Source organism: Zonotrichia albicollis, chromosome Z, assembly GCF_047830755.1.
Source record: "Zonotrichia albicollis isolate bZonAlb1 chromosome Z, bZonAlb1.hap1, whole genome shotgun sequence".
Taxonomy (NCBI): Eukaryota; Metazoa; Chordata; class Aves; order Passeriformes; family Passerellidae; genus Zonotrichia; species Zonotrichia albicollis.
The window spans coordinates 49,549,675-49,571,702 of NC_133860.1; the positions used below are offsets into that span (position 1 = coordinate 49,549,675).

The 22,028-nt window shown below is 36.5% G+C and overlaps 1 protein-coding gene across 13 annotated transcripts in view; it reads right to left on the minus strand.

The window, feature by feature from the left end:
* The window catches only part of NFIB (nuclear factor I B), a 175,738-nt gene that overhangs the window by 40,145 nt on the left and 113,565 nt on the right, over positions 1–22,028 (minus strand). For 12 of the 13 annotated variants that reach the window (XM_074533005.1, XM_074533004.1, XM_074533009.1 and 9 more), the window contains 4 exons: positions 20,351–20,419; positions 18,139–18,259; positions 16,191–16,309; positions 2,272–2,403 (listed from right to left, as the gene is read on the minus strand). In XM_074533005.1, coding sequence (XP_074389106.1) covers positions 2,272–2,403; positions 16,191–16,309; positions 18,139–18,259; positions 20,351–20,419 — 441 coding nt within the window. Of the gene's footprint in view, positions 1–2,271; positions 2,404–9,028; positions 10,783–16,190; positions 16,310–18,138; positions 18,260–20,350; positions 20,420–22,028 lie in introns of those variants that run through there. The other variant, XM_074533010.1, reaches the window with a different exon arrangement.

The following is a 22,028-nucleotide window of genomic DNA, read 5'->3' on the forward strand; positions in this document are numbered from 1 at the left end:
GAACTCCTGCGTAAGGGCATTTTTACAGAAAAACTTAATGTCTTCATATTATCTCAGGAAATGAAAAGTGTAACTGTTTCAAATTCATAAATAGTGCATCTTGTTTTGGTTTTGTGGGTTATGCCATCATAGTATTTTCTTTTTTTTTTTTTAAACAGGAGTATTTCTCCAACATAAAGGTTATTCCAATTACACAATTTTCCCATCTAGAGCCCAAAGAAATCAAATCAAATACTAAATAAAGCCCCCACTGTAATTTACAGGACTGCAACACAGGAAAATCACCAAGTCCCAAGAAACAAGGATTCCTCGCTGCATTGCAATCTATCCTCCTCATTTGGGGACAGGACAGTATCCACTCATTAATATTGCCACGAATATTTGCTGACCTTTATGAAAATGTTAATGAATGTTCAACATCTTCAGTACCTGAGAATCCAATTCACCCAATAAAATTATCTTTGACAAATAAAAAATTACCTACACTACCCATTTTTATTACTATCATTCTCTTTATTTCTAGCCTCTACAAACATACCATTTTCTACCTAAAGACTGTCTATAGTGTCTACACTAACAATGTTTTCACAGTGCAAGGAAGGTACAGCTTGTCCTTCTGGTGCCCAATTGTTGGTCTGGAAGCGTAGAACTTTCTTCTATCATACTGCACAAGAACACACTTTCCACCCTTACTATACACCTAGAGAGCACACACTTGGTGTATTAAAACAAGGGGTACTTAGTTCAATGGAAATGGAGAAGAGACAGGGAGTTTCCATTTTCATTAGTGGAAAAATACAAAATCAGGTCTTTAAAGAAAGGTTATTTATACACTGTTCAGTGGTTCTCTACTGCATTAGCACAAGCACTTGAACACTTCTCTTCTGGAACACCTTTCATATCTCTGAGTTTCTTCAGCTTAATTTTTATTGGACTTCCTATATTTTTGGGCATTGCTCATCAGCATAATAGAACAGGCTACAAAGATTAAAATGGGGTTCCCAACAAGTAAATAATTCACTAAATCACAAGATAGGTTATGATCATCACTCAAGAGTGTATATTATAAAACTATATTCTAAATTTAATATAAAGAGATACTCATAAGTGATTTCGGGGATTGGGTTTTTTTTTGATTGGCTGGGGTTTTTTGGGTTTGTTTGGGTTTTTTTAGAAGGTTCATTTTACTGACGGCTCCACCAAGTTCAGTTTAAACAAAATACTAATTACTCCTCTGGCATGTCAGAGCTATAAAAAACAAACACGAATAAAGTGAAATCTGTCCTTTCCATTTCACCCATCATCTCTATATGCGTGAGTGTCTGCTGGTAGTGGAAACCTCAGAGTGACCAGAATGAGTCCAGGACCATTGTAATAAAAAATAAGTGGATGTTAAGGGGAAAATAGTTCTTATAGATGAGCTTAAAGGGAGCCACTTGAAATCATGGAGGAAAAATAACATAGAAAGTTCTCAAAGCAAAACTTCATGTGAAGAAAAAAACCAAAATTTTCTAATCTGTTTTACTCTAGTCACTTAACTCTGCTCAATAAATTAAAACTTTTATATGTAGTTTATGTCAAGGAGACATGATGAGATGTTGAAGGGACACTTCTGATCATCTGAAAACCAGGGTCAGTCTCACCTATAAAATTAAACACACCACGATGCTGGAATTACCCTGTCACTGATAAACCCTCAAGACAACATGCATTCTGTCACATTTCACATATCTAATCCTTACTTCAAGTGAATTTTTACTATGGATTTACTAATGATTTCAGAAAACAGGTGGTGGAAAATACTTAATCAGGACTTTTTAGACTCAGCATTCAAAAGAAGCGCTGGTACTTATTTCATTGTGTCACATAGTGAACATGGTTGTGACTTCTCTTGTATATTAAATCCTGCCATTCTGGTATTTAAATACAATCTAGTCACAGCGACAATAATAAAAAAGGGATTTAGGCGAGAGGATGAAATACAGGGAGGATTTTTCCTCTGTCAGTTTCTTTATGCATTGTACAGTTTATTTTATTCACTGATTAATCCTAAATCCTTTTAAGTGACTTCCAGCAGTCAGATTACCTGAACAGCTAAATGAGCACTCCTGCAAGGATATCCCAACTTTTTCTGTTTTTATTTTCACCAGCATTATAAATTGGGTTAGGTCTCTAAGAAAGTCTGAAAAAATGCATCACAATCTGATTATAGCAAAGGAGAACAGAGCAAATGAACAGGGAGGTTTTTATTTCCTCTGACATGACCCTCACCACTGTGTGCAACTCCTGGGATTCCTGGGTGGTGATGCTGGGGAAAAGTGCTCAGTCTTGATGAAGAATCCTGGGGAGAAGTGGGACTAAACAAAGGCTTTTCAGGTTTCTTCATTGTAGGAGAAGACATATCTACAATAAAAAAAAAATATAACAATAACATTAGCTTAGAAGCTTGCCTCAGGACACATCATTTTATAGACTGAAGATATTTCTTTCTGTTTTTCTTGCACAAATATGATATGGTGATCCAAATCCCATATGGTGAATAAACTAATTTTAAATTACTGCTTTCAAATTTGAGAATTAAAAATTATGTCTTAACAGGTTCTTGTCCTGCAAAACAGAAACTACATTTCTTTCATACCATAGAAGTCAACCTGTGAAGAAATTTATGTCTTTAGAACCTTCCTAGACACCCGTCAGCTCCCTAGTACATCACCAAATCATCCGTTCCTTCAACAGCCACTTAATTTTTATTGCATTTCTCAATGCAACACCTACACTCAGGTGTGTAGGGTAACTGCCATACACATGCCAGTTTATGGTATTTATTATTTTATTACTTCAAAACTTATCTCCTTATCACCAAAACCATAACAAAACAATGTAACTTTCCTAAGAACAAGGGATACTTTAACTATTGTCATATTTTCCATGTCTCAAGGATCATCTTGTCACTTCTTCCTTTGAGATTCCCAATAAATAAAAGCATTTCTTTAGAGCTCACTATGTGAAGATAACAGACTGGTAGTGACAAATGTATGATTTCTACCAAGTTTACTGAAGTTCTCCAGAGCAAAAATACTGGATTTTTTCTGAAATTTTACATTAATTGATCAATATTTTTTGGACTTTGTACCAAATTATTTCAAATATAATTACAATATTTTTGTAGAACAGACATCAATAGTGTAACTGGTTCCATTTCAAATCAATGGAATTTCAAATCAATTACTTCTGCTTTCAACCCATGTTCAAAGCAGAGGTAATTCCTTAAGCACTTTACCGGATAGGGGCCACATTGAAGCTGACTTCTTACATGGACCACGTTGTTTTTAAAATTATTTTGACCCTTTTAACATTGGCACACTCTATGACTCTATTCTGCTAAGACAGGCCTGCAAAATGCAAATGTCTTACTGAGACACAATTGGATCAATGTTTTCTGAACCGAACTTAGAGCAGGACAGATGAAACTGAGTCCAGTTCCTTACCGTGCCCCATCCTGCTGTCAAGCCCGGCACAGGCACTGGCCCTAGACACAGAGCAGACTCCACCTGTGACCCTCCACCATCCCCTGCAAGTCCCACCCTCCACTTTGATCCTGAGTGCTATGTGTGATGAGTGCCTGAATACCCCGAAGAGTTCATCTCTTCAACAATGCTGCAGAAAAACGATTTATTTGTTTTTAAGTTTCAGGAGGGGATTCCAATCCTTATTACTTTGAGAATGAAAATAAAACAGACTTTTGGAAAAAATAATCTGAAATACAGATGAAAAGCAGAAAGATGTCAAAAGCACTCCAACAAAGTCATTTTAAGGTCAAAATTAATCAGACACAGTGTCCTGTCCTACTGAGAATGTTCTTCAAATGTTAAATTCTCAGTGCTGTTCCAAATCACTGTTGTTTGTGTTCTCATATTAATTTGTGAGATACAGCACACAGGCCACCCAAACAGGTAGCATGTTATACATTCCAAAGCATCACATCAAAGTAAAAAGGGCTTATGCAAATAAAAAAAGTTAGAACATCTCATCTTCCAACAAGGTAAACCAGCCCACGCAGGAGGGCAGAAGAGCTGCTGTGAAACATAGCATATGTAGCCTGTTCGTCAGCAGCTTGCACAAATGGTGCTCCAGATGTATAGCTGCTCAAGACAGCCCAAGGCAACAATTTTGATCAACTCTAATGTGGTAAAATGCTGCAGGGAAAGTGCAGAAACATGTTTACATCAGCCTTTAATTAAACTGTTGTTCACTTCCAAGGAACCTTAGGAAACACTAATGAGACTTGAGTTTTGGCAATTTCCTCATCAAAGCAAAGACCCTCTTCCTCTGTCTAAAGCAGCTTGCCATCCAGGCGGTTCCTGGATGAGTGTCATCTTGACACAGCACTTGGCAAGCCACCTGTAAGGAGAACTCAGCTGGAACCAAACAGTGACCCAGGGCAAGTTTAAACATTCACCTGCCCATTTCTGGGCACCTGACCTACTTTCTTTATCACCACCACAGCATAGCAGCTTCTCTTTCTTGCCGATGAGGGATGCTTATGAGAAGAGCTAGAAGATTCCATAAACAAATAACAAATATATTTCAATCTTTTAATTCTATAAATCTTCTTATTAGTATATTTTCTACTGCTTGGTTTCACAAACCTTTTTGTACAAGGTACACTCTTGCAAACAGCAATCTGTAAAGATTTATTTACACCTCAGTAGTGTAGCATCACTTCCAGAGAAAGTAAGATAAACCCATACTCAGCTTACAGTATTTTTCACTGTCATGAAGGACAAAAACCATGGAGTCCATAGCACCACTGTCAAGCTATAAGAGGCATGCTTCCATGCTACAGCTTTAAATGAACTGCTCTTTCCCAGAGGCAGTACTTGGAATGATTTCTGGCGGCAGGATTTGCTACACACATCACAGCCAGCTTGACCTCAGTCTTCACCTCATCCAATAGGTACTCTTGTGTGAAGTGCATGAAAACTTCAGTAAAACTTTGAATTCACTTTGGATGTCTGTATAATGACAAGAAGTCTCACCACGGTCAGGAGAATTTGTTTTGCTTTACACCTGCACATGTGAAGAAGGCGCAGAGCCACTTTGCACAGGCAAAGCCAGCATCACCAATTTTTCTGATAGCTCAATATGATTTCCTTTAACATCGTGTATTTCTCAACTGTGCATTTTAATGAGGCACCTAATACTGAATACTGACAGCTGAGTGACTTTAAACCACAACAAGCTCTCCCTTATTGAAAAAAGGCTTTGTTATATCTGCCCCAAATATTTGGCACTGGGGCTGGACGAAAACTAAGGAGCATGAAAATAAAAACATTTTAATTCATTTGTCTTCTCCACAAAAGGAAGAAAAGGAGTGGGGACATATTTTTATATGGATATGTGAATAAATATGAAAGAAAGAGAAATGTGCCTGAACAGCTGGATGTTTGAGATACTTGATGTTTGTAACAAAGACTGGCTTAGAGTTCCTGTTCTATACTGAATAGAAACCAGTCTCTGCAACTAGCTCATCAATTTTACAAATCTGTGCCCTAATCCTTGACTTTTTGGTGTCTCATTCCACTTCACTGTAAGTGTTATCTTGGACCAGAGGTAAGGCCTCTTAAAAATTTATTTACTTCCATGAAAAATTCTGGTAATTGACGCTCACCAGAATTAAAAATCAACAAAATAAAACAGAACAAACAAATCATGGTCAATTCCATGCTATGGATTTCTGAGGCATATTTTAACAATTCTCAAGGTGAGCTTTTGCACTCACTTTTGTGAGAAACAACAGGGTCCTGCAGCTGCATGCATACTGCTTAGCAGCTGAGAGTGTTCTGAACTTTAGGACAAGTGTCAAGGTTTGCAAAGAGCTGTTCACATTCAAAAGACTGATCTGTTTTACCTCACATTTTAAAAACTGATCTCAGTTTTACTTTTACTTCTGCATCAAGTGTGGAAAACCATTTTACATATGAAAATTTTATACTGGATTAGAATTTTTCAGTGTATGAAGACTTGATAACCTCCCATTTTCAAATCAGCCTACTTAGTGCCAATGTTATTTTCACAGGCACACCTCTGATATTACACAATCCAGTCTACCAGTCTATGACACCTGTTTTCCCATCAGGAACCATGCCCAAGGCTAATCAAATGCTCTGTTGTGCTATTATGTCATTTCACAATAGATAAACCATTTCAATGTATCATCTTTTGAGATTTGTATTTAAAACCCAAGAAGAGAAACTAGACTAGAATTTCTAGTCACTTTCAGTATTGTAAGCTGTCAAGAAAAGCACTAAAACAATACTGTAATTCAGAACAACAACAGCAAAATTAATAAATTAATTGCAAAAGCAACTGAATTATTTATTTTTTCATTAGTCATATAATTAATTACACTATTTGGTTTGCTCTCTAAGTATTAATATACATAAGAGAAGAAAGTGATACAAGAACTTCCAGACAACTGAAATAGAAAAGCCACCCTTTTGATGGAGCAGACATGTCATTCTTCTCATCCTTAACTACGTGAACTTGAAGAATGCTGTACTCCGTTGCCAACAGTATCATTCTGTGGGCTGTGTTTACCTTGAAGATTTTCTTTACCTCAGCAGAAAGGGGTTTGGACAAGAGAGAGAAGGGTTTTACCTACCTGCCCTTACACCTCCCAGCATACAGGGAGAGGGTGGATATAGGCAGGCCGGGTGGAAAACTCAGGCAAATCCCTATATGAATGAATGTAGGACACTCTTTGCTGGTGTTTGTGACTGTATAAAATTGGACAACTGAAATTTTCCATTGCATTACTGACTATCCTACTTTTTACGGACAGAAAGTATAACTCAGTACAGTTCCTGTTAAAATTATGTGCACTAGCTTTTGGAAAGTATAATCTAGTGCATGGATATTTAAACTAAAGTAATTGGGAAACCTGCATACACATTTCCCCAATTTTATTTTTTCAATTTTAACAGAACACTATTTATAAAATGGTGGATGACCAAAGCTGTGATGGTCAGATGGAATTAATATTGAATATGTGAACACTAAAACTTTTCCTATCCCAAAATAATTTTAAAAAATGTCCACCTATAGGACAGGACATACAGACCTAATGCCATAACTGTTGTTTGACAAGATCATATTACACGTAGGTAATTAATTCCCATACTGAAGAGATGTATGTCTATGTAAACCCACAGCTATTCCCACCAAGATTAGGCTGAAACTAGGTGCACCGTCCTGTAAAGGCTCTGGGCAGCAATTCTTCATTCTCATCTATAAACGCACCTCACCACTTCTCACCAGGAAGCAACAGTAAAACACCCAGGGAAGGTTTATAATCAGCACGACTATGTTACTATTACTGTCCTGTTTCCTGAGAGAAGAAACATACCCTTTTTTTCCATGCATTGACCTTCTAGATAAAGCCGCCCAGCCTTCCTCACCTTTCCTCATCTTCATCTCATACCACAAATACTGTCCTGCTGTGAGACCCCAAGCTGCAGGTGCCATCACGGAGATCACTGGGATCTGGGATGCTGCTGTTGGAAGTAGGTGAGAATACCTCCACCCCCTTCACAGTGACCCCCAGGGACCAGCTGCACCTCTGCAGCCTCTCCTGTCTCACATCTTCCTACAACTGCGGACTCAGTTCATCCTACCACTTCTGTATCAACACAGCACATCGGATGTTGTATGGGATGTATGTATGTACTTGGGACTAGCACAGAGCTCAGGCTACCTATTAAACACACAGTAGGCGCTGCAAGTAACGGGGCTGACTTTGGAAATAGTGCTAAAAGGCATCAGACCCAAAATACTGTGTTGCTAGAGCAATTATATATACCATCACTAAAAAAGCCATTGCCATAAAAAAAAAAAAAACCTTAAGCAGCTCCAGTGTATTTCAGGTACTTGAGTACTTTTATGTTTATCTTTACACTTCAGAAATAGAGTGAGCCATTTCATCTTCTATGAATCACTGTTAAGAGGTGTGATTCATGTACACAGCTGTGATAGAAGAGCATTGTGGAAGAATGAGAAAAATGTTCCTAAAAAACCAAAAAAGTTATGAAGACTTTGGAGTAAATTTTAGTCATTTATTAAGTTATCCTACAGAAAGTCATCCAGACTTCAAGGAAAAATGTACAGCTGTAACATTTCATTAAGACTGAGACTCCAAGGACCTTGGCCAGAAAATAAAATCAATACTGTAATCATAACTGCCAAAGTCACAAAAGTATTTCCAGTTTCTAATGCAATAAGATTAAACCACTATTTGAGATAAAATAATGTGATGGAATTTGTTGATTTAGAGACATTCAGATTATGAAATCTTTTTATTACTATTATCTAATGGTTTCTAATGGTAACAGTTAGGAACATTTTGAGTTGTGCAACATTAGTTGTTGATCCTTCTGGAGAATGGTTTTAAAAATCATTAAGCCAAACTGATATATACTACTTTGATCAAGTTTGATACAGATTGTTGGAAAGTAGTAAAAAAGTACCTTTTCAAATATATCTATGTATAAACACAGAAACACAGATTCTGTGAATGAAGAGAGGTGCCCAAAAAATGACAATACCTCTTCTTTCCATAAATGACACTCTGCACCACATACTTTAAATTATGCAGACTTAGACACACCCTTTAAGTTCTAAAAAGAAGTGATCTGTTTCAAAATACTAAATCTCTTTTTCAGCAAAATTGGAATAAGAAAATTACACATAATAGCTCCTGGGACAAATCTTGCATTGAGACATTCACTGTATCACTCACTTCAATCAAAGGATGTCTACCATCCAGACAACAGGACGTTGCCATGATACAAAATTCATCACAGGATAGTGGCCATGAATACAAGAAAAATTCCTTTTGCACTAACATGTTTCATTGATCAATATGGAGACCTTGAGGTATTCACCTCACTAATCACACATAGAAAATATTAAGTAATAGCTCTTTCCACAGTATATTGTCAAAAAAAAAAAGACAAAGAATCTGTAATGAGATTTTTTACAGCAACTTTATTGAGCAAATAACAGCCATTTCCAGGAACGCAAAGAAAAAGCAAACCTTTTTTGTATGCTTCCTATTGCATCTCCAACTATATTTGTCCTTCTGTTTATATTTCTAAACACTCTTCATTCAGTTGGAAACTTAAGTGTTCATGGGCTGAAGGAAAAGTCAGGTCTCTGTTCTGCCCAAAAGAAAAACTTCCTCATCCATTGTTCTGAATACTTGAAGATACTTATGAACAGTTGTAAATTTGTCTAAATCGATTTTAAATACAGAAAAACTGATATAATCTTTGTTGCTTTGTTTTTTGAAGGCAGCATAAACTTATCACTCTCAATAATGCAGGATATCAATATTCTTGATGTACGAGCAACTTACTCATTCTAACGTAACATTTTTGCCATCCTGTTCATAGTATGTTTTCCTTTCTCTGTATTTTCATTAAATAAACATTTGGGAGATCCTTCACCTATTTTTCTATACTTAGTGCCTTTCAAGCTTTAAGTGTTTTTCATCTTTGTAAAAATAACTTTTGACTTATTCCAGGTACCAGCAGCTTTTCTTGCAAAATTGTCACTATAGAAAACAAAAGCAAACCAATTCCCTATTGACCTTGGATTTGTTTAAACTATCCCAACATTTGACATTATTTTTAAGAAGCAGACAAAGTTCATGCACTGAACTCTGCCAACATCTTTTTTCTGCAATGAGGAAGAACAAGGAGGACTCAAATACTTCAACTCTTCCTTGTAAGGCTGTTTGTTACCACGATGCCATTTTCAGAGGCACAGCAGCCAACAGGCTCACAGAAGCCATGGCAAAGAGTTTACTCTGGAAATACACTTTGAGAAGTTAGTCTTGGTGAAACATATCTCTCATTTTACAAATATGAAGTTTTGAAAATTTACCAAATGGTAGTATTTGATTACAGTGCTGAAAATAATCCTATCATACTAGTCAAAACCACATAAAATTATATGTAATACATAGAGATACAGAGATATGAAATGCATGTGTACGTGTGTGTATACATTGTTTAAAAAGTATTTTGAAATAAAAATATACAAAGGTAGAAGCAACAAGCTACCAATAAGACAGAAATTGCTTTCAAATATACTTTGACATGGAAAGATTTTGAAAATTCAGACTAAGTCAAAAACACAGAATAGCATTTAACAGATATTCATCAGGTAAACCTTTGCAAACTGAATTGATCTGTTAGATGGAGAGTGTGTTTCTAAAGTATTAGCCCTCAGAAGGAGCACCAGGGTTAGTGTTAGGGTTAGGGTTAGGGTTAGGGTTAGGGTTAGGGTTAGGGTTAGCTGGAAAAAATCCTTTACCCTGTCCAACACAGGATACCAAAATGCCAAGGTGCTCTGTTACTGTTCTCAACTCCTGAACTACATTAACTACTTCCTCTTTTAGTTCCCTCACTTCAGAAATGAGAACATCCATCCTCGACTGTTGATGAGAAGAAGACCCAAGAAAGAAGCAGTGATCAGGAAGGACCCCAATGGGGAGGGAGTTTCCAGTGGATGGGGAGAAAGAAAAAGGGGACAAGTGTCCAGAAGAGGAGTATCCAACAAAGGGGGTCGGGACCTGAGAAGTGGAGGGTCCAACAGATGCTGGCCAAGCAACAGGTGAAGGCGGTCCAGCTGTTTCAGTTTTAATGGAATGATGGCATCTTGGCTCTTGACTGTTGGTAGAGGTGGGTGAGGTGTAAGAGAATGAACATGATGAAGAAACTGTAAAATTAAAATTCGGTTCATTGTATATTGATATTCAGTATTTCCAGACACCTGACTACTATGGAAATCCACATGAATCTCTCCACTTTTGTAATGAACAGTGTGCATTGATGACAACTGTTATATTTATTTCCAATGTACACAGTATTGTAACACTATAACAGTAAGACAGATCTCAAGGACAAATACGGAAATTGTCTGAAATCATGTTAATGAACTTTCCTAAGACAGCATTCAAAAAGGATGCCATAGATGGGAACACTGTCCTTCTCTTTTCTGATATTTCTGTTTCCTTACAAGTTAAGAAAAAAGCATCTAATATACTTGCCAGTCAGTAAATCAAGATGTTCACCAACAGTTATTAGCCTATTAATCCTAAAGATCCTTTAGCCACTGCACTAGTCACTAAAGTAATTTTAAATTTTTAGTAACTTCCTCTCCCATATTTTGTGAGGGAAATTTTATTTTTTTTTACTGCATAAAATTTCTAAATTGCTCCAACACTCATCAATTTCACTGAGGCAGAAACATCTATCTCACAAAATCTTACTAGTGCAGGAACTTAAAATTTTGTTTGATATGGAAACAGCGAAGAATTCAGTAATAGCAACCTGGAGAAAGGAAGACTGGGAGAGATCTACAGTAAATTAGTTATTAGACATAGAGGTATTTCTAACTGATGGAGATTTAAGACATGATCCAGACATTATTGAAGTTATTCAGGCATCCAGTTGGGAGAAACAAGGCCACAAGAGAGAAAAAATAACTTGTACAATATCTGACAGAAGACACAGCAATTGAAATCCCAATTGTCATGTTAGGGCTCAACTTCTAAGTAATGCAGGATTCTCAGAGATGACTTTTCCCTTTCTTCGGCTGTAGGATTTTTGGAGGACAGTTAGTTACTTGAAAGGCTAATGGAAAAAGTCTTGGGAGAAATCCCTACAGTTATAAAACTGCCTGTTTGCACTACCAGAAAACCTCAAACCTGTTTCAAAAAATCACACAAATAGAAGCATATTTTTAGCATTTCAACATAGCAAAAAATAATGGCAAAAACTACAGAATCTTCCCACATTCACTGGATGTCTCCAAAATAAAAAACAACACTGTCATTCCACAGTATTTTTTTAAACTGTTTTTGAAACAGTTGCACATACTCTTGTGGTTACATATATTTTTAAAATAGTCAGAAACTTTTTTGCAAGCCAGTGGAGCAAATCTCCAGGACAGTATCACAGCTTAATAAGATTTTCTTTTTTTCTATAAGGATCAATAATCCAACTTCAATAAATAAAAATATTTTAAAACTTATTTTTCATGTTAATTTGGGTTAATTGGAGAGGACTAATATTTTTATATCAGATTGGTAACACAATTCTTTGTGGATTTTTTTCTTACTAAGTGTATGCCATCTATAAAGTTACTAATTTTGGGGTATGCTTGCTTATTTCTGCCCAGAGTTACAACTTCAAAGAAACAGCTCCCCCAAAACAGACTGTAAAGCACAACATCTGGAAATCTTATCAAAACATTTTTGGAAGTACTATGACAGGAAGACAGTTAACAGCAAAAGGACAGTCTGGAGTTTTACAACTGAAAGCAGAGTCTGGTATGAGCAATATTTTACTGTAACTAGGCTAGATTTCTTTTTCTTACTTCCACAAATGCTACATCCTGACAAGACCACAAGCACTCCTATATTCATGTCCCTGACCCTCATAATGCACGCCTGCACAGAGAAGTTATAAAACCTATAATGAATACAACAAAATCATTCCTCTCCTAAACTCTTCTTACATACTAAACTATGATTTTTTTTTTAAGCAATGGAAAGTTAATCTAACCCATTTCACCCTACTGCAAAATTTTCCTCTGTCCTATTTTTAATTTCAGTATATTTCTGTGTTGCTCATTAATTTCTGTCTCATTCTCTCTATCAAAACTGTTAGAATGCCCCTCAGACACCTAGGAAAATCCTAAATATTTTATTCAAATGTGTTTCAGATGTTATTGTTTTATTACAACTTCCAGTTCCAAACTACCACTCATGACATTTCTGTTACTGTAGAAATATTTAAATAAAGATGTGAAAAGCCTTAATGATAAAAGAGTCTTTCAAAACTATGTCATTTCAATTTCTATGAAAATACTTTACATTTAGACATGGTGATGAAGAAACTAAACTTATTTTATTTCAGAAGTTAAAAATCTCTCTCTATCAAGTCCAAAACTGAGACAATGAAACTGAAATTAACCATGGTATATTTTAGTATCAACACTATTCCTGATGTGGTCTCTCTTAGAAAAGTTAAAATTACATTTGCATGGTAGAGAAGCTATTTACCCATAAACATGATATCCAGAGACATATTTATTTGTGGGTACTGTGAAATGATTTGCATTTTTGGTGTTGATGACCTGTGGATACTGCCTGAAGAAGCAATCCGATGTGGCCGCATGATCATTCCTTCTAGACACTGAATAAACACAAACGTGATCCCAAAAGTCCTATTTCTTTTTCATTTATCCTAACCTCATATAACACACAGATTTACATAGATAAAAGAGAAATAACACAAGTGAGATCTTTGGCATAGAAACCACCTCCAAAATTTACTTATATTATCTTTGTGTTTGCAGGCATATGGAAGCAAGCAGAAAATAGATTTTCATAAATACAATATCATGATACAACATCTGTGGCTGAAAGGAGCTTTTACACAGATGCATATAAGTAATTGAATCATCATAGAATATCCAGAGCTGGAAAGGACCAAAAAAGGATCACCATAGCCCTACTCCTGGCTCTGCATGGGGCAGCCCCGAGAACCATATGTGTGTGAGCACTGTGCAAATGCTTCTTGAACTCTGCCGGGTTGGAGCTAGGTCCCCTTCCCTGAGGAGCCTGTTCCAACCACCCTTTCGTGAAGAGCCTTTTTCTAATATTTAACCTAATCTGTCACTCCTTTGGGTCACACCACTGGTCACCAGAGAGATTAAATCAGCGCCATGAAGATGATATCGAGCCTCTAACAAACTAGCAGCAGAACAAATATACCAGGAGCTGCCCCACACTCCTTCCCACTAAGCCTGGGCACCAGGGGTAGGGATTGCTTATCACTTACTACTTATGGTGTTTCTGCAGCAGCAAATAATCTCAGAAAGTGATCAGAGGCAAACATAACTTTTTAGGGGCAAAATGCTTCTAATTCCCCCTGTACAATGCTTTTTGCTCTGGACAGTGCTGCAGCTGTGCCTCTGCAGGAATGGAAGAACATCTTGAGGATGGAAAAAAGAAAGTCCATAATAGTGACTTAAAGGCTATCTCTCTGACAGGAATCTGGTAAAATTTCACTAAGCCCATTATAGCTGGAGGACAGGACATTCAGGGAGGGATGCAAAGTCCAGGAAGCAAAACACCCTGATTTAAGTCTTTTATCTTCCTCATATTGGAGTTCCCTGTTTTATGGAACGTATTAAAAGCTATTCCACTCCAGAAGTCTAGCTACCTAATGACACAGAAATTAAGTAAAGGTTCATTGTAAATACACTCAAGCAATTTAAATCATAACATTATTCACTACTGATAACTGCAATGCGAAGTTCATACAAACATAAACAAATCCAGTGTTCATGGAAAATAATTCTTTGCAGAATGATTCAAAACCTAAAATGCAGTTGAGATACTTGAGAACTATAAAGATCACCTGACAAAGGCTCTGTCAGCAGGACTTGCACTCAGGAGTCTATTTGGCAGAGTACTTCCCAAAAGCCCCACAGCTCACTCAGCAGGACAAAACTACATGTCACAAATGGGGATAAATGTCTTCCCTACAACTATAAAAAATAATTTATCTAGAAAGTAAAAAAATTATTTGAGGTATGGTCCAGTCTTTTATGAAGAATTTTAATAAAGTTTCATGGCAAAACAAGTAGCATTCACAGAGAAAAATATTTTGCATAAGGAGGAAGATTCTGGATGGCAGATCTGCTATTTATACTGTTCTTAAATTAGATTATGCAAAACCACAGGCAAGCTTCTTTTTAAAAAATACAAAAGTGAATGTTTCGAACCGTCAAAAGTAAGTATCAAAGGCTCTCTAAAAAATGATGTAAAAAAGAAATTATGAATAAAAAAACTAGTTAACATTGAGTGAGAAGAACAGCCTAATGGAAAGAACACAGACAAAAAGGTAGGCGAAAGCAGATTAAAAGAGACCCTCTATAATAGAAATGTGAAAGTTTGGCAACTAAAAGAAATACCAGTCAGATGTTTCCTTGCACATGGACATGAAATAGAAAACTTAGCAGGGGGGAAAAGTTGGGGTTTTTTTGGTTGTTTTTTTTTGTTGTTGTTGTTGTTGTTGTTGTTGTTGTTGGGGTCTTCTTATTTTGGTGGGGTTTTTTGTTTGGTTCTTTTTTGTTGTTGTTTTTTTAAGAAGCTTTAAAACAATACAAAAATGAGGTAAGACCAAAGGGTCACTCAGTTGCGGAAGAACTGCGAGCAATGTTCAGCAGTCGATGTGAAAACTAAGGACAAATATTGAAAGATTCCCAAAGGAAGGAGTTGCATGTCTTTTTAACTATTTCCCTTTTACATACTATGCTTTACATGTCACAGTCCCTCCAGACAGCTGCAGTACCTCAGCCACAGGATCCATTAACCAACACTGTTCAAATATATGAGTTTAAACACATTCTCACATAACAAAGGGGAGGGGACAAAGGGGAGGGAACTGCACAGGCACCTAGGTTTATAAAACATCAAGATAACATGAGAAAGAGCTATGACAATTGATTTCACTCTTTTGACTCTTGATTAATTTCACTCTTCTTCTCCACAGTAAGCATGTTTGTTGCTTTGGATAACTCAGAACATGCCACTACTTACCAATCCCCTCAGAGTCCCACAGAGCTACATGTGGGCTCTTCAGAAAGAGCCTATTGAATCTAATCTGAGTCACATGGTAGAGACTAAATGTCCATCCCATGGTAGTAAAGAAATGGTGTAATCTTATATTTTAGTAATCATATTAAGGAGATATTTTGATTTCTGAAAGCACTGGACTCCAAATTCTACTAGGATGATCATGGCACAGACTATATCAAGTACCTCATTTGTCACATGTCTTTTCAAACAATAATGCTATCACCAGATAGAAAAGCTATTACTGTTGTTGTTGTTGTTGTTGTTATTATTATTATTATTATTAGGTATAAAGAATAATGTTGTTTATGGTGGTTGTTTATACAATATCCTGTTGGTTTTAAATACATTTACAAAACCAGCAAATACATACTCCACACAGAAAAAAAGATTCTTCTAAAAAGCCATCATTTTATTGCAGCAATGAAATGGCTATATGAGCATAATTCAAGTAAAATAACTCCATGCTACTCACCTTGATCTCTTTCATGCCATGTCCTACTTCCTGCAGCAGGTGAATTTGGAGAAGGATAGAAGTCTCCTGTGGGGCTTGGCTCCATATTTTCATCTATGGAGATAGTTTTGGGTCTTTTGCTGTTGAAGAATTGTGAGATTTGTCAGTGAATATAATACTCATTTAGTAGTGATATATAAACTACCAAAGCCAAAAAAGCCAACAAAAACCCTGGATATTACAACCTACATTACCTTGACAGGCAATGTTAATAATACATGATGCAGGTACACACTTGGGCTATTCACGTGACTAAATATTTCAAAGATCACATGAATGGGTAACATAACAGTCCACAGCATTTCATGGAGCAATAAACCAGTTCCTGTAGCCTACCAAAAACAGATTGTGCCATGAAGGTACTAAACGCTATGCAAGAACCATGAAGTGAAGCAAGTCACTGGAAAGTGTTACCAATAACGCCAAGGTAGAACAGGAATTTTTGTGAATGTGGTAATAAGGAAAAAATATACTTTACTGCATTTCATCAGGTCAAACTCCCAAACTTTTCAAAGAGGGCTAGTTTGAAACAAACACTTTTATTTTTGACTAGTTTAATTAAAAACAACAAAGGGCCCAACAATATTTCAAGTCGCACCATATAAAATGAGGCAGAACTTCAAAATAGTGAAGGAAAGTGAATAGCAATATATACTGAACCTGTGTTTACCGACTGCCAAAGAAAACAAGAGTAATGTTTTAATGGTGTGGTATTATTATTATTGTTGTTGTTGTTTTTATTACTATTACTGCTGCTACTACCACTGCTACTACTGCTGCTACTACTACTACTACTATAACTGCTATTGCTACAGTATGATAATCTATTTATTCTAATTAATCCATCAATTTCTAAAATGTATTTGGTATACTGCCAAGCTGAAAATATGATAGAATGAAATACAGGAATATGAGCAAAATAACTCAGAAGAATCAAGTGCTGGTGGAAGACCAGCACCCTGATACCTCAGCGCCTTGATAGTCCTATTAAGTCCTGTCCCATTGTGCAGACACTTCCTGACTGACTGGGGTGCAGAAATGTGGGGCAATGACAGCCCCTATAGTGCTTGTGATTTCATGGTATAGCAGGCAGTTTCAGAAAACCAAGGGGCCCTAGGGGTCTGACAGACACTACATGATCTGGTAGTCAGGAGGAGGGCACATCAGTGCACAGCCCTACATTCATGGGCCCTCCAGTTGTCCTAAGGGAGGAAATGAGACCTTTTCTTCAGAGATGGGAGAAGGGAGCATGTTGAGCAAGGGGGGAGTCAGTTCCTCAGATTAAATCACCTGTAGCAGGCAAAGGGAGACTCTTGAGAAAAATTAACCTGTAACTATCTCACATGCTCCTCCTTCGTTCCAGCCTGTTGGGAAATGCTGCCTGAAGAACTGAGGCATGAAACGTATTTGCATGAGCTGGGCTATAACGGATGACAACGTCTTTATATACCTGTCCCAAGACCTTTTCTAGAGGAAAGAGTATCTGCCCAAATATATCTTGCAAGGCGGAGGTCCAAAAGGGAGCCCTGAAAGACAGCCCTTCTTCCCCCACAACCACTCTGAGCCATGCCAGCATGCTCCCAAGTGCTTGGACCTTCTGCAGCTCAGCAGCACTTTGGGGATGTGTAGCTGTCCTCCTGGCAAAACCAATTAGTGGGCACCTCAAATCCTGAAGAAAGCTTCCACCATCTTCAATGTCATGCAAGATGGCAGGCAACAATGACAACATTTAAAATGATAAAATTTATAATTTACAAGTCTGTACAGAGATTATGGTGATGTACATAAGTAGCTAGCCTCACAAAATCAGAGAAAATTAACAAAGCAGTTGACTGTTGACAGGATTTGTGAATTGCTTGTCCTACACTATTAAACATGGTTCACATTAGCACTTATTTCAAGTTTTTACCTGCTTGGTGGAGAGGACAAGGACCTCTGTAGGTTTACACCCGAATTCATATCATGGTAATATGGCTGGCTCTGAAGCTCTCCAATTGGGAAGTTTACTCCACTTCCTTGGGTTATAGGTGCTGAAAAACACATCATCATAAGAAGTCAGAGATAATCTTTTCTCCTTTTAGCTATCTTTTCTTTTTTAACACTTGGAAAAATATCAGGATGTTACTACAAGTACCTAATTTTCTGCCTCTTGTGGAAACCAAGTACAGACAAGTTGCATCAATGATTATGTATCTAAAAAGTGAATTGTCTTCTGTAGTATTGACTTAGCAGTTGTGCAGACAGAATACATTTATTTTATAAGAGGTAACATGGAATCACCAATATGGAAAAGATAATACAAACCTCAAGCACTATAATGAATGAGGCTGGGTTTATGCAGCTAGTATTATTTATTAAAGAACAGAAAAAATGGAAATAAGAAACCTGGGTAAACACTAATTCCTTTTCCTTCATGTTAACTCTGCTCTAATAAAAATAGCCTGCTGTGTTTACAGCCTGGTTTTCTGCCTTCTTTTTCTTTTGCCCAGTGCCACGTATTCTGCTTTGCATATGTACACCTACATGCAAGTACACACAGTCAGTGTTACCTTCACCTCCTAATAGGGTCTGTGTACCCCACAGACTCTGGTAATTCAAGAATAAATTATGTATTACATATTGTGGTGTATTTACCTTTGTTCATTGTCTGTGCATTGTGCATTTTTACTACCTTTGGCACTTAAAAGAATAATTGCACGTTCTGTAATGTATTTGAAGGTTTGTATTTTTCCTGACAGTTTAAGTACAACTCTGTTGTGGCTTGAGGTTAAACAAATGCATGGTAAGATATCCCACAGAAACCACATCCTTTAATGCTTATTATTAGAAGTATATCATGTATAACAGCTCCGTAATGCACAGTTTCATAGCACAATTACAATATTGTTTCTTTTTTAACCTGAAGGGCCTTACACTTTAAAATGTACTTAACCACCTGACAACAAAAAGAAAGCTATAATTCACACATCCTCAGCCTTCTAAAACAGCAAAATCATATCTTCAACAGGCACAAGAAAGGATATGTCTTAGCACTGCAGGATTGCAATGCTCACTGTTTTGCTGAAGGATTTAACAAAATTTCAGTTGTTGAATATTCATTTCTGATCACAGAAAATGAAATAACCCATGCCTCTGAAGCCTCAGAAAGTTAATTAAATTCTTCAAGGACCCTGCATGAGTTAACACCTGTGCAAAATATGGACAGACATTTTAGAAATTTTGGATGCCTCATTTACTTTTCCTCACCTCACCAGAAAAGTGATTTTTCTGGACCATTCAGTCTTTACAATGTTGTATCATCACTGTGAACATTTCTACACTTCTACAACTTTCAATGATTCTTCTTTACTTCCTAATGAAGTCTTTAGAGAAATACTTTAATAGTGTTGATAGTAAAGGAAGAAAAGAAAGGGTCAGGAAGCAATGCAAAATGAAAATGTGGACGTTTTATGCTATACTATTGTAACAACTGTTAGATGCCAACAAAAGAGACCTTCTATTCTTTTTGGTTTTTTATTCTGCAGTCAAAGCTTCACCTGTACTTTTATATTTAATATTTATGAAGATTTTTACATGTTCATGTGTGTAATATTTCTGATGGCAAAACAAGACAATGTAATTAGAAATTCAGTTACAGCCAATGCTAAGACTAAAAGAAACACAAATATTTCATACATTGTTGATCATTCTTTATATCCATACTGTGATTTTTAACAGGTGCAAATTAAAAAAAAAAAAAACGAAAGGAATAATACGATCTTTTAGCAATACCCAAGGATGTGCAGGGCATCCTTAAAAAACTGTTAAGTCTAACAATGGAAGGTTTTGCTACATATGGTAATTTTATTGAAACATCAGACCACTAGGTGTGCAGAGGGAGATATAACAAATTGATTCCATCTTTAAATATCAAAGAGATAGAAGACCTATTTGTTTTATTACAAGCATGTGCAAGATGGACTGTAATACTGTGGTAAAATATATCAAAATTGTGCATTTTTATAAGCATTTTAAGCATTTCCTATGCATCTTATGTCTTGTGGAGAAAAAAGTTCAAGGAAAAAAACCTTCACTTGATTATAGGAGGCTTTGGAAACAATTAAACACAAATGTTAACTTACTTCTTGACACCCTCACAAGTTCTGACACATTGAATACTCCAGATTTCACAAAACTGTCCTCAAGGTACACTGAAAAAGACCACAGAACCATAGTCAGTATAATGAAAAGATTAATAAATAACTATAGATAGATTTATACACCAGCTAAAAATGGTATTAATGGAGTCACAGAAAAATAATACAAGATCAAAGTGCATCCAAAACTGATCACAGGATATAATGTGAGTTGAAACTGAGGGTAAAAAAAGTGCAAAAAAGTCTTAAGGATCTGTGATAGAGGAATTTTTAAAAGAATATGAAAACTAACAAGCAATATACTTAGTCCCTAGCTATCCATCCAAAAGGTGTATGAAAGCTAGTTTCTTTTACTAGTATCTGGAAATTTAAGCTACTATTGAATTACAACCAGTATCAGCTGGATAAGCAATATCCTCACAGAGCAGTCCTGTCTCTGCATATGTTTCTGGTAAAGAGATTTTTACTGAACTCTCACCTTGTTGATTGTGACTTTGCAGTACAGCCTGCATTAACAAATCACTATCTCTGAGGCAGATGAGGGGTTTGCTACTATTTCCAGGAAAAACAGGAACTGAACAAAGTGGCTGAGCTATTCAGTGGGGTATGTTTTATACACATGCTGAATTTTATATTTAGAAACCTACGTTTAAGAAAAGACATATTAATTTTTTGGCCTGTATTCACTTATTCTAAGATAAATGTATTTTATATACTTTCTCTGATGTGAAATTCAGGCATAAATTGAAGTATTGCTGTGAAACAGCAGCTGATAAGACTTATCTCAGCAGTGTAACTAGTAACCTTATGCAAAGAGAGCCGAGAAACCCATTTTTCTGTGGAAGCCTCACATGCAAAAGCTGTATTAGTGAATTTGAGATTACATAACATCATGGCCTTTTATAGGTAATAATAACAAGCATTTACAAACAAAAGTATTTAGATCTATACTTGGTGCACATTGCTGTTTCAACAGTGTTACTTTTTAATTTCTTTTCATGTGAGACTGTGCACTAAGAATTTCTTACTGCGGTTACTCTAGTCTCTTTTCTGAATAAACATAGTTTTTTTCTTTTGGAAATAAACTGCCAACTTTCTCTTACTATGTTTGAAGGAGGAAAAGTATTTTAGATATCTTAACTAACAAAAAAAAATAAACAAAAATACTGGAATATCTACTGATTTAGAAAACAGTGGTTTGGGAGTATTCTCTTTGGATTTATTTTGGAAATTTCTCCTTTTATGTTCAAGTAATTTAGCAAAAACATGGCCACTATAATCAGAAAAGTGACTATAAAAGCAGTACACACTACCTGAGAGGTCTGTCCTTCATATATCTGGAGAAACCTCTACTCATTTTCCAGGGTCAAAAAGAGGGCAGAGATAAAAAGAGTGGTTTTCCCTGCTTACTAGTCTAACAGAGCTGCCTTATCCAGCGCCCCTGGTATTATTTACCAGCGCAGGTATAAGCAGTGCATCAGAGAGCATTAGCTGAAAGAATAGGAACCCATCTGACCAAGCACATTTCCCAACATCTCTGTTATGCTGTCAGTCTTTCCCAGCTGAGAACCATCCCATGACCAAGCACCATGGGTGTCCAGAGCACTGTGGGCCTGTGGGATCATCCTGAACAGTGTTCTGCCAATGCAGTCGTCTTCTCATC